Source organism: Telmatherina bonti (genome assembly GCF_933228915.1).
Source record: "Telmatherina bonti genome assembly, chromosome: 10".
Taxonomy (NCBI): Eukaryota; Metazoa; Chordata; class Actinopteri; order Atheriniformes; family Telmatherinidae; genus Telmatherina; species Telmatherina bonti.
The window spans coordinates 26,166,330-26,178,382 of NC_136628.1; the positions used below are offsets into that span (position 1 = coordinate 26,166,330).

The following is a 12,053-nucleotide window of genomic DNA, read 5'->3' on the forward strand; positions in this document are numbered from 1 at the left end:
GTCTTCAAGTTTAAGAACTTGAGGATTTCCATTTTTTCATACACAAAGGCTTTAAAGTACCTTGAACCTGTTGCTGATGTAGATTGTCATTATTTGGAATATGATTATCTAAGGTGATCATATAATTTGACAGCCACTGACCTTTCTTTTTTTTTTTTTTGGTTAAGTTCTTGAATATGTTGGTTTTTTTCGTGTTACAAAGTGTATTAAAAATAGAGGGAACATGACTGTTATTTTATTATTCAGCAAAAATTTGCTGTGCGTAAATCTGTATGTTCAACAGAAACTGGTCCAAACACTTGAAGAATACTGCATGGGTTTTAAGGAATGTTTTCAGTCAGTTTATGCCCATGGTGGAACTCAAGTTTTATATAACATTTTTAACACACATATTTACCACATTTTTCATCTACTTTTCAGAATTTGGTTGAACCTTATGCTTCAGTGAACAGAAAAATCACAGTGAATAATGCATTTACACTTCAGTTTTACAGTAAGTTCACTTTGACAGTGCAAGTTTGTGATTCCTCTAACTAGTTCACCAGTCTTGTTTTTCCAAAGTGCTATTAGGTAGTTTTTTTTGGTCCTCTTCTAAGTGTCCACTTTGCTGGTTTAATTGTTTGTGGGTCATCTTGAAACCATATGTTCATTATTGTTTCAACATTCATACTCCATTCATGTTTTTGACTGCCGAACATCTGTCCACTCCATTTTGGTGTTTTGAAGAGCCTGAGTCTTCTTCTCATCCACCTGAACGTAGTCAACTCTGTAGTCATCTGACAGAAATGGCTTCTGTTTGGCATAGAGAAGGAGAGGAGGAAACAGTGATAAAACATTTGTTTTGCCATTAATGCTCTTAAAATTCTAGTTGTCCCAAATTTTGGATAATCATATTTATTATTGCAATGTGTAACAAAAACGGTAACATAACTCCCATTTTACTGACATTACATAACCCTCCAATTCATTAACTGACTGATAGGTCAATACGTGTCAATAGTTGTCCAGCAACACGTACCTTCTGTACAGGGGAGGGTGACGCAGAGTTGAAATCCAGTGACAAATAGTCAAGGTTTGACCTTCTTGCCCAGGGTTGAACTACTCCATCAAGGTTGAGACAAAATGAGTGTCTTGATTCCTGTCAGAGAAAGTGGTCTATTAAGACTTTGCATAAACATAACTAACCTTGATTAGAAGGACCATAAATATTTAGAACTACAAACTCATAAATAATTAGCTTAAAATATACTAAACCTGTTTCTTGCTTTTATTGTGAGAGCTTAATTAAATAAAGGAGAAGTTGTATTTGTTCATCATTACCAGACTTTGTTTGCTGCTACTCTAGAGCCAGGGAGCTGATTATATGTAAAAGGATGGTGTTAAGTTGCTAAAAATAATGCACAACTCTTCACACCCTCAACACAACACAGTGATCAAACAACAGAGGTTTCATCACATTTGCTACAGTTAGGCAGTAATTCAAGCTTAAAACAATGGCCTTCCACAGCAATTCTGACTGCATTTTTATACTGCAACAATCACATTTCCTCTTGCTGATTGTGAAAATATTATTGAATTGGACTGAATTAAAGTTGAATTAATGAAATTGAAAAAGAGAATTAAAAGAAATATGATAATTTCAGTGGAAATATTTGTTGTATCTCTGCAACTGTGCAAAATAGTAGGTGAAAATGGAAACTTAGTCAGTTCCCCAAAAAAACATCTTGAATGTTTGAGATTGAAGCACATTTTTCCAGCTACATGGTCATTGAATTCTAGTAATTTCCAGTGTGAGATATATTTGCTTTTTTTTTTAACAATACAAAGAAGAAAAGATTTAAGTTTTTGCATGGTGATATAATTACAGAGAAACATGTGGTTTCATTACAAATCCAAGATTTTGAAGCTGTAAGTCAATCTTTGCAGTTTGTGTTTGTTAATCATGTTTTTTAACATCTGTCTGCAAAATTCAACTCTGTGAATGTGCAGAAAATGATTTGCATGGTTGTAAATACACTATCTATCTATCTATCTATCTATATATTTATATTTGTATTTGTAAAGAAAATAAAAGTGCCTTTTCAAGCATGTGTTCATAGCTGCATGCCTGAGATTTGAGCACAACGCTGCTGCTTTAGGAGGCTTGCCTCGACTCTCACTTGCTCCTCCAAAAACAAGCAAATTTAGTTGCAAATTTATTTAAAATTTGCAAACATTCATTTACAGCTGCAAATTCTCTGTGGCATTATATTGAGCACATAGAAATGCATAACCAAACTGGGCTGCAAAACTGGGTGTGGTGGTTAGCACCGTCGCCTCACAGCAAGGTTACGCTTTTCAACTTCAACTGGAGTTTTCGGTGTGTCGTTTGCATTTTCTCTCTGTGCATGTGTTGGGCTTCCTTCAACGGCCCAAAGACATGTATGTTTAGTTAATTGATGTTTGTAACGTCTGAATATTATTCTGGTTTGTCTCTTTGCGTGGGCCCCGCGATGGACCAACTACCAGTTCAGGATATGACCTTCCTCTTGTCTTGTGGCTGCTGGGATTGGCTCCCACCCACCCCCACCCATGACCGTGCAGTCGACTTGGTATAGGTATGGATGGATGCAAAACCAATTCCCTCTTATGGTAATATTGACTGAATACATGTGGTAAACCTAAATTTTACCAGTGTAGAGCAACTTGCTGCTTCATCTTTCAAACCGTCTGCATTCTCAAGTCTTATGTCCAGAGGTAAATAGTTTGCTGAAAAGCTGCAAATACAAAACACAAAGAAAGTTAATTACATCCAGATAACAAGGCACGCTTGAAGTACAACTATCAGAAATTGGAAAAAAGTATCCAAAAATAAAATGAGTTGTATTTATTTTCACACTAAAATGTGATTTGTTATAAGAAATTGCAAATGCATTTATCACTTGCATCCAAATCTGGTAATTCACATTTTCTGTTGATACAAATAGCTGATGATGTCTGCCGTGTTTGGACAACAACCAAAAGAAACAGCTTTAACAGTACATATTTAGAAAAAAATAAACGATATTCATAAATAAAGTATCTCTTGAGTGAATTTCTCTACCTCTGCACAGTTATAAAAACTAAGGATGGAGCAGTAATTACAAATTAATGACTGTGGTTATGTCATTATTCATTTAGAGTACATGAAAGTGCGTAGGATTACTCTTACCATGACTCTGTCATTGCTCTGCTCAGAGGAAGATGAGTGGTACATTCAGTGATTGTAGACAGACCTCTCAAATCAAGGGGAGGTGGTCGAGCTGTGAATCCAGGAAACTTTAAAGTTATTGACTGTAATTTAGTAACCTAACACAGCGAGATCAGCTGAAACATGGCAAAGATTAAAAACAATATTTCTATAAATCTTGTTATAGCAAGTTCCATGAATCTGCTCCACATGTGAATTACAGACCTACATGAACATGCCATGCATATCCTATTTACAGTTTAGCAGCAACATCCAGTCTGGGAGAAACTGATGGCCTCCAACCAGAAAAGAAATTAAAGCTCCGGGTTTCTGTATTTACAGCTTTTAGCAGCAGACGGTCAGGCTTGGTTTGACTCACCTCTCCTCAGGCGCGGTTTGAGGTGCCGGTGAATTGGAGGTGGTGCGAGATCTCCCGGTTGACACATCAGTGGGCTGTAACTTGAAGAAGACTCAATACTGCTGTTCGAGCCGAGGAAGCTGAATGTCCTGGGGCTCATGGGGATGTAACCATCACATTCGACCGTTGAAAGAGAGGGGGAAGGAGAGGCCATGGGGACATATGACTCGTCTTGGTAGCTATGAACTTGTGTGGCATTTAAACAGGGCTGTAAAATGGACAAAGCATCATGCACTCAGACAGGTGTACCACAGTGTACATGCAGTATAGATTAAATATTTGTTAAAGCTGCTAACTCTTTCAAATGATTCTGATCTCATGTTTTAGCTTATTAAATAATGAAGCTTTGGCTAAAGCTGTAACATCTGTAACATTGCCTATAGGGCTCCTAAATGAAGCTAGTGAGGAAGTTGCAGAAGCCAGTCCACACCTTATAGCCTGCAGGTAGCTATTCCTGTGCTAGCGAAAAAACAGTCTGATCACAGTCTGTGATAAAAATGACTAAATTAATCACTTGCTTTCTTATCCCCATTTATTATTTTCTTAATGGAAATGATCATCCCATTTAGAATAAAAAAGATGAAGCCCAGCCCAAAAAGGTATATTTACAAGCTACTAGCAAGGTTAGCTTAAAGCAAATACTGAAATCAGTGGGTGGAAAGCTGGACTTTCTTTCTCTTGAGAAATTAGTTCATGTGTTATATATTTACTCACTGATACTTCCTTGCTGTGTGCATGTTTGTGTTTGTTTTATTTAAGCAGGAAGCTAAAAGGTACTTGTTAAGTTAGCTAAATTTCTTGTGAATCTAGTTGCCAGGAAGGAACAGCAGATAAGTCAGATAAAAAAAAAAAAAAGAAAAAAAAGCTCCGTAGCTACTATGCTAATTGATAAGAATGATAAACTTTAAATGTGATTTTTAGTTTTGGACAAAGCCAGGGTTTGGGTTGAATTTAGCCATATAAAACTTGCTTAAGTTACCTATTCATCACACATATAAGACAGTAAAGTTTATCTTCTCATCTTACACATCTTAATGTTTGTTTCTGCTGCTGATGCTTGACTTACCAAGTTAACACTTTGCCTTCGGTTCCTCATCAATCTTTCAGCGCTACCTAAAAAAAGAAGGAAAAGAAATGGTTGAAAAACTACATTTTTATTCTCATTTTGATGGATGCAGCTCCTTGGGCTGTGCAGTGAGGTTGTGGGGTTGGGCATCACCCCAGATTTCCTGACTGGATTGGACTCTTTTACAGCAGTCTGGTTTGATTTGATTTAGATTAAAAATGATTGAATTAGATCTGAATTCATTTACAGACACTCATGTGACAGCACCTTTTTTTTTTTTTTAAATCAAAGACATTGTCAGATAAGTGTATTTATAAAACACTGAGTGTGCTTACATGACCATTAAAATCAGATATCGGGGAATGATCAGATTACTGTAATAATCTGCTACGACATATCTACATGCACTTCTGAAATATGTTATTCAAAAGATGTTGTCTATATTTACCAGTCCTAAATAGGGATTTTGCAGTACCTATCTGTGTGGTGAAAGGTCACTTCCTGTTATTTTTCAAAGCATTCAGTCATAGCATCAGCTAATGTGAGAGATAATAAGCTGCTAAATAGTTTTAAGGAGAATGAAATCCAAGGGTGGGTAAAAAGTTATAAATTTCTCAGGGCGAGAAGGTTATTATAAGCATACAGTTTTATGAATAATTTCGGGTTCATTTAATTTAAATTCAATTGAATTCAAGGATGTTTATATATGAAAGTTTTACCTATTCTGAAATGGTCCAAACCAGACAAAGAGGTCCTCCGGGGAAATAATGGAGCATTGTTTGGGAAATGCGGTGCGCTCATTGCCCTCGATGTGTGCAGTCCTCCATCACTTAGCTGCTCTGACAGGTGATTTGGCTTAGGTGGTAGTGGAGGGGGTGTTTGTAAATCCCCTGATGGGGAGGAACAGGGTTTGTCAAACTGGAAGACACTTGTGGCACAATGCAGTAGTGGAGAAGAAGAGGATGATGGTAAAACCGTGAAGGCACATGGAGCGCTGAAAGGAGGGTTGGTCAACCTTCCGTTAGGAAAAAAAGACGGACTGGGACTCGCATGAGAGATGGAGGACGAGGAAGATTCGGTGTGCACGTTCACGACAGCGTCGTCTGATGACTTCTGCTCCAGAGAAATGTCAGAGGTTGAGAAGCTGTCGTGTCTACAGAAATGGGGAGGGGTGGGGGGTTATTTGTTAAACATGAACTGCTGCTATCAGTACAACTTGCGCAAAAGGTCTTCAAGATTGTACATACCTACTGGTGCCTACACTCCCAGTTCCACACTGTGAGAGAAAGAGGTAATCGTGTGGATGACCCAAATCCGGTTGGCTCGTCACAGACACTCGGTCAGATCCGTCGGGGGATGGCTGATTGGAAGTGGGGGTGAGAGAAATGCCGTCTTCTGAGCTCTCTGATGAGCACAAGCAGAGAGGAAAACAGAGAATGCGGTTTATAAAATGCCAACACCATGGGAGAGCAAAAACTAAACAAACACTTGCAGGCTGCTCCTAATTCATGTTCATCTTTAGAAGTACTGGAACAAGGAAAATTAAAGACATAAAGCACTTTCTTGTAGGAGTCTGAAAAAAGACACACATGTCCTTCTTCCCTCATTTGTTAATATATTCTGTCTCTCTTTTCGTCCATTTGGCTCTCGTTCAGAAATTTGTTTCATTCCATTACACTCAAGGCCTTCAGAGTCAAGGCCGTCCCTGCTGCACCGATGTGTTGCAAAGAAGGGGGGGAAAAAAAAAAACTCCAAAAGACTTCGCATGTTCTCATGAAACATTTGCTACCCTTAATAGATGTTTGTGTTCTCTTGTGGGTACAGAACAACCTTTTAAATTCTTTGCTAAATTTGTAAGGAGATGTCTTGCCAGAGCTTTTGTGATCCGAGGAAAGGACCTGCTGCTGCTGCTGTCCTACATTCTCCGGAAAGCCTTCAATCAAAGCCAAAAGTCTGAATAAACTAAAGCAACAATCTGTGTTTATCAGGGGGAACATAATTTTACATAACAACTGTCACCTTGTGTCTCGTTTTGTGAGTGCACATCAGCAGCATATCAGCCAGTCTGTGCCGTTGCTCTATCTCGCTCCTGCAGATGACGTTCTTCCAACAGACATGTCTGGAAGTCTCCTCATGTAAAATACTTCTGCTTTATTTCATGCAGCCGTAAAGAAGCGTCGTTTTAATAGAGCATTGCTATAAGTAGTAGTTGAAATGTTGAATACAAATATGACTTAATGGTTTATCTAAATTAATTCCAGCAGATGGAAGTGGTCCAAAAAAATATTACAAGTTTGCTTTGAATTGAAAAGTTGGCCTCTCTGTACATCTGCTGCTATCCTCTCTGTTAAAGCAGCAACATTGTGCTACATGACAAGCAACGTGCAGAACATTTTTAACTGTTGGAAACATCTTCTTTACACAGACAATTCTTGAAACTGCTGATAAAGTGTGAGGTTTTGTCTTTCAGTGATTAAACCTTTCACTCAGTTTTACCCAAGCTTACATCTGAAGTTCTTTCACTTCCAGAGTTCTGTGAAAAAAAAGTTTAAATTTGTGCAAAATGGACTTGTTCTTGTTCTCTACACAGATATGATGTCAAGATATGCTCTTAACCATAATTTGATAGCATGCAGTTTGGGGTGAGTTTAGGAGGTTAGTTACAAGGAAAATTATCATCCAGTTTAATCAGACTGGAAGCTTTGTAGCAAGCACACTGAGGTGACTTTAAGGCTGGAATAATACAACCAATAATAATCATGATGATATTAAATAAATTCACATCCAGGTCACATTATAAATTTCTATCTTCTCTGATGTGAGCAGAGCTGACACGCTGGCACTACTGCTTGTCCACATTTAGAGAAGATGACTTGTAAACAATTCAACTGAATTTGATTGATTTTACTGAAGAGGTCGAGCAAAAATAAACATACAAAATTCTGGTGCAAAGCCCAAATGTGGTTTCACTAATTACTGAAGTAGGTGTGAGCAAGGTCCGTCTTTGTTTCTCAGTAAACTTTGGACACGTTTCCAGCAACTCAACCACAACCTTGTAACGGAAACCTGGCCTGCATCTTTTTACCAAAAGCTGCAGCGCACCAAACAAACAGTTCTGAATTCATAAATGTGGCCTTTCACTTCACCACATCCTATTTGGTGACTTTTTTCTTTTTTCTTTTTAAACACTTTATCTTTGTGCTTTTGGTGAGAGAGGTGTATTTACGACCTAAAAAGAGATCCGTTTCTGCATCTACCTGTCTCCTCCAGGTTCCTGTTATTGGCAAACTGGCAAATTTGACTGATGCTGCTGATCCAGCTGTTCATCTCTTCCTCTGTTTTGGCCACCAGGTAAAAAATGCGCGATGACGTTTTCACCACAAAAAGGTGCTTTCCTTGGAAGTCTCGCTTTATCCGCAGTTGCCCGTCGTGCATCTCCACCTCGCACTCCTTCAGATCAATGGTGCGAATTGGCTTTTTGGAGTTCTTGCTTTGGTAGTATTCCAGCACATCCGGATTACCGCTCATGCGACCTCTTCGGAGCACAAACCAGCGTTTCCTCCATGCCTGCAGGTGAAAGGGACAGAGCTTCACTTAGAGGCACGCTTACATTTAAACATGGACTTTATAGCCTAATTCCAGGTGATCCGATTCTCAAGTTGCAACCAAACATGACGATTTTATCATTGTCCGTCCTCTCATCGGTTAACTTTACAAATTTATACGCCGTTTTTTTTTTTTGTTGTTGTTGTCGTTTTTGGGGTTTTTTTGGCTTTTGTTTGGTTTTGAAGCGGAACTTTGCCTCCAGTTTCCCAGAAGTGCAAATAAGAGGAAGTTCACTGTATTTAGCAGAAAATGTCTAACACAACGAAAGAGGTGTCAATGCACTTCTTGGGCATTGCTTTGCACAACAAGCTTACTGAAAACCTAATTCTGGCTGCCCACTGAAAGGAATTCACAGCTCTAATTACCAACTTAAAATAAGTCATGCCTGAAGCCCCGCTACATAGGATGCCATTCCAGTTATCAAGGAGTCATTATTTGATTAACATGATGAGCTATAATTAAAAAGAATAACAGTATTATTAAGTAGTATTAATGGAGCTAAACTGTCACACTTGGTTTTGTGGCTTTGAGTGAATTCCTGGAGTGAGGCCTCGCTTGTTTTTGTGGTTAAAAAAATGTTTCTGTTTGGTTTATGTTCTTTGTTTATCTGTTTGCTTTTTTAATGCACACAATCTGTTCGTGCATATGTCAGTAATTTATGTTTCGTTAGCAGGAAATGGTTAGACACGCCACACTTACTACTAATAACACTGACAGGTTTGGGAGGAAACCGTAACTACAGATGGCAACTTGATCCACAACATGCGAAGCCTGAGCTGAGGGGAAAATAAGTTGTCTGGTGGATTCCTCTTTGAGAAGCAGAAGCTGATAAGCGTTTGCTTTATAACTCACTGTATCAGGAAACAAAAAGAGAGGGAAAAAGAAAATCCAGAGCAATTCAGGCCATGTTTGTATGCAGCACAAAATGAATATTGTCATCAGTGACAAGCTGAGACTTTTAGATTCCTTCCAAACTTATGACTCAAAAATATGCCAAAAGTTTTTCCAGACCTTTCAACCACATCTTATGATCATCCTTATAAGATGAACTGTGTTCCTCTACCATCATGTGACCTAAGTCAACTGTGGTCAAACTATAAACATGCCTTCAGCAGAGGTGACAGCTGAACCGTCCTAACTGGGCCATTTATACATTTCCAGAGATGACTCACTCGTTTGTCAAAATGTCTTGTTTCCAGGTTCAAATTCTACTCTGAGCAACCTCGTGGGCATTAAAGCAATGTTTGAAATATTACATGTAAGTTTACACAGCGTTTAATCACTGTTTAAGATCTCAGTATTGTCCTGTCCCCTTTTATTAAATGTGACTGTTATGTCACAAAGGATTTGGCTTTGTGGCCCAATACGGTAACGTTTTCTTTCATAGTATCGGGGCATCATACACAAAGATTATCTTGACCGAGATAAATCTCATTTCCATACTGTCATGTGTCAGTACCTGACATTTGAATGAGGTAAACTGCGTCTGTCTTTCAAACTCGCTGAAAATAAAATATCATCAGCAGGATTTGCATGGCGTGCTAGAATAAGTTTCTATTTCCAGCCCCAACCCCTAACTCTTGGCAACCCCCACGCACACATACACCTCCACCCACACTTTCCTTGCAATGCTGTTGACAAATGTCCCCCAACCTCCTTTAGCTGTAGAGAGGAAGTGCAAACAGCCATCACAAAGCTGGACTTTTTCTGCCAGTCGCTTAAGTATCTGACTGACATTACTTCCTATGTTTCACAATACACACACTCATTGCACAAACACACATGCACAAAACAGCCTGACATGATCACATGACCCCAACAACCACAAAACAGTGAGAGCTGGATGCTGTTCAAGTATGTATATATATATATATATATATATATATATATATATATATATATATATATATATATATATATATATATATATATATATACACATATGTATGTGTCTGTGTGTGTATACTTGCTACAGGAGTCATAGCCAAGCATCTGCAATTTAGACATATCTTGTTATGCTTATAACACATTCCTCTTATAATTATAAAGTCCCAGCTACCGAATTTAGAAGATCAAAAGAAAATCACTGAATTTCAGCTCAATTCAAAAGAAAAAAAAGAGATTTGCAAGTCAGTATGTCTCCAAATCCTCATTCCACATTATGACCCACACACATTAACACAAGGGTAAGCAGTACAGTCTTGCGTTCCACCTCCTAACAGAGGACAAAAGACAAGTGTCAAACATGCGCTCCTACTCACAAATCTCTTTAGTTTTTTCTCCGGAGGGGATTTAATGAGCCAGCCAGTGCAGACCACATCCCCAGCACTCATCTTGACTGCAGAGCGTGTCGTTCTCACGGCTGCCGCTGCTGCTGCTGCTGTTGCTGCTGCTGCTGTGAAACTGAGAGCACTGTGCAGCATATCCTGTGTTCTGGTATTCAGCTCAGCCACTCCAAAAGGAGGAAGTAAAGAAACCAATCACACTGACAGAGAGAAACACATAGAGGGGGAGAGACAGAGAGAGAATCATGTATTTTAAACTGGAAAGAGCTATTGCCTGAGGGCGAATCGATTAAGAGGAATAATACAACCCATAATAGGGTTTGACATATTTCGAGACTCACTTACCGGTAACATGTAATAACGTGTGAAATGTAAGGACAAGGCGTCACAAATTCTGTTGTTAAAATGGTGAACACTTTGCTGGTTCAGGCAATGTGGCTTCTAAACTCTACAGAAAAAAGAAGTAGCTCTTACTGATCAACACATCAACCTGCTTCTCTATTTCATGCTAAAGATGAACTGAAAAGAGCTTAGCTTAGCATGAGCTAACACACATGTTTTTAGTATGACATACTGGTTTAATTAAAACCCCAACAGTATGTGACCCTTGTTAAAGTTAAAAAGAAAAACAACTTTTGGATTGAGCAGATTGCAGAAGTGAATTAACACACTATATTTTGCAAACACAAGTTGCAAAGGCAACCTCCCAGTAGATGTTGTAAGGCTCCCTGGAGAAGGTTTGTACTAATGCTGTAAAGCTTAATTTTTAATCCTGTAGAGTTTCATTTTTAACATATATTCTACTGTGCAATTTATCTGCAAGTGCTTGAGAGTTTCAAATTGTGACAAGATTCAATTTACAAATATCTGGCTCTGCCATAAATGCCTAAAGAATTAAACAGACTCCCGCTGTGCTCATTTATGTGATGCTAAGTGTCAGGGCTTCTAGCTTAGTAAGTCTGGGTTCAACTACTGTATGAGAGAAAATGACTCCTGTAGTTATTCCAATAATTATTTTCATAGTTATGTTTTAATTCCCATTTTGCTTCTGTTGCTGGGTAAACAGGATACTCTTACCAAATTTAACCTGGTTAATGACGGTCTAGTCACTTAATCATAAATAATCCGTTACTTATATTTGAGTTTTGCAGTCAAGATTATTGTACCATATTTGTCCCTTTTCTGTGTTTAATTTCTGTGGTCCATCAGAAAATATGCAAAGCAGGCCAGCCCAGAGAATTTGATAGTTTTGCCCAGCATCTGAGCTATTTTTAAAACTGCTTTCATCAGTGCAGAAACCTCAGACATTGTATCTGCAATTCCCTGTCTGCACCCTCTAAATCTTAGTCTGATGTAAGATGGAACAACAAAGACCTTCTACATCTTTTCCAGGTGTTACTTAAGTCAAAGATGTTTCTTGATCTTCCTGTGTACTTGTCCCCCTTAATTTATGTGGCTTGTATATAAAAA

The 12,053-nt window shown here is 38.4% G+C and overlaps 1 protein-coding gene across 1 annotated transcript; it reads right to left on the reverse strand.

Moving 5' to 3' along the window:
- Nucleotides 1-266: 266 nt before the first annotated feature.
- gab3 (GRB2 associated binding protein 3) lies at nucleotides 267-10,736 on the reverse strand. The gene is made up of 10 exons (XM_079247821.1): nucleotides 10,560-10,736; nucleotides 7,950-8,259; nucleotides 5,940-6,096; nucleotides 5,412-5,845; nucleotides 4,693-4,739; nucleotides 3,588-3,834; nucleotides 3,191-3,281; nucleotides 2,672-2,756; nucleotides 1,019-1,138; nucleotides 267-792 (listed from the first exon to the last, which is right to left on the reverse strand). Exons 1-10 carry the CDS (start codon nucleotides 10,719-10,721, stop codon nucleotides 676-678), a joined length of 1,770 nt encoding a protein of 589 aa, XP_079103947.1. The 5' UTR covers nucleotides 10,722-10,736; the 3' UTR covers nucleotides 267-675.
- Nucleotides 10,737-12,053: the final 1,317 nt, after the last annotated feature.

Bases quoted from the DNA above. Each gene is read 5' to 3' on its own strand.
- gab3 (XM_079247821.1), bottom strand. From the start codon at position 10,721: ATGCTGCACAGTGCTCTCAGTTTCACAGCAGCAGCAGCAACAGCAGCA. The intron at 6,097-7,949 runs GTAGATGCAGAA...TGTGCTCATCAG, and splicing joins CAGGAACCTGGAGGAGACAG to AGAGCTCAGAAGACGGCATT. The intron at 4,740-5,411 runs GTAAAACTTTCA...TTCTTTTTTTAG, and splicing joins TTTGGACCATTTCAGAATAG to GTAGCGCTGAAAGATTGATG.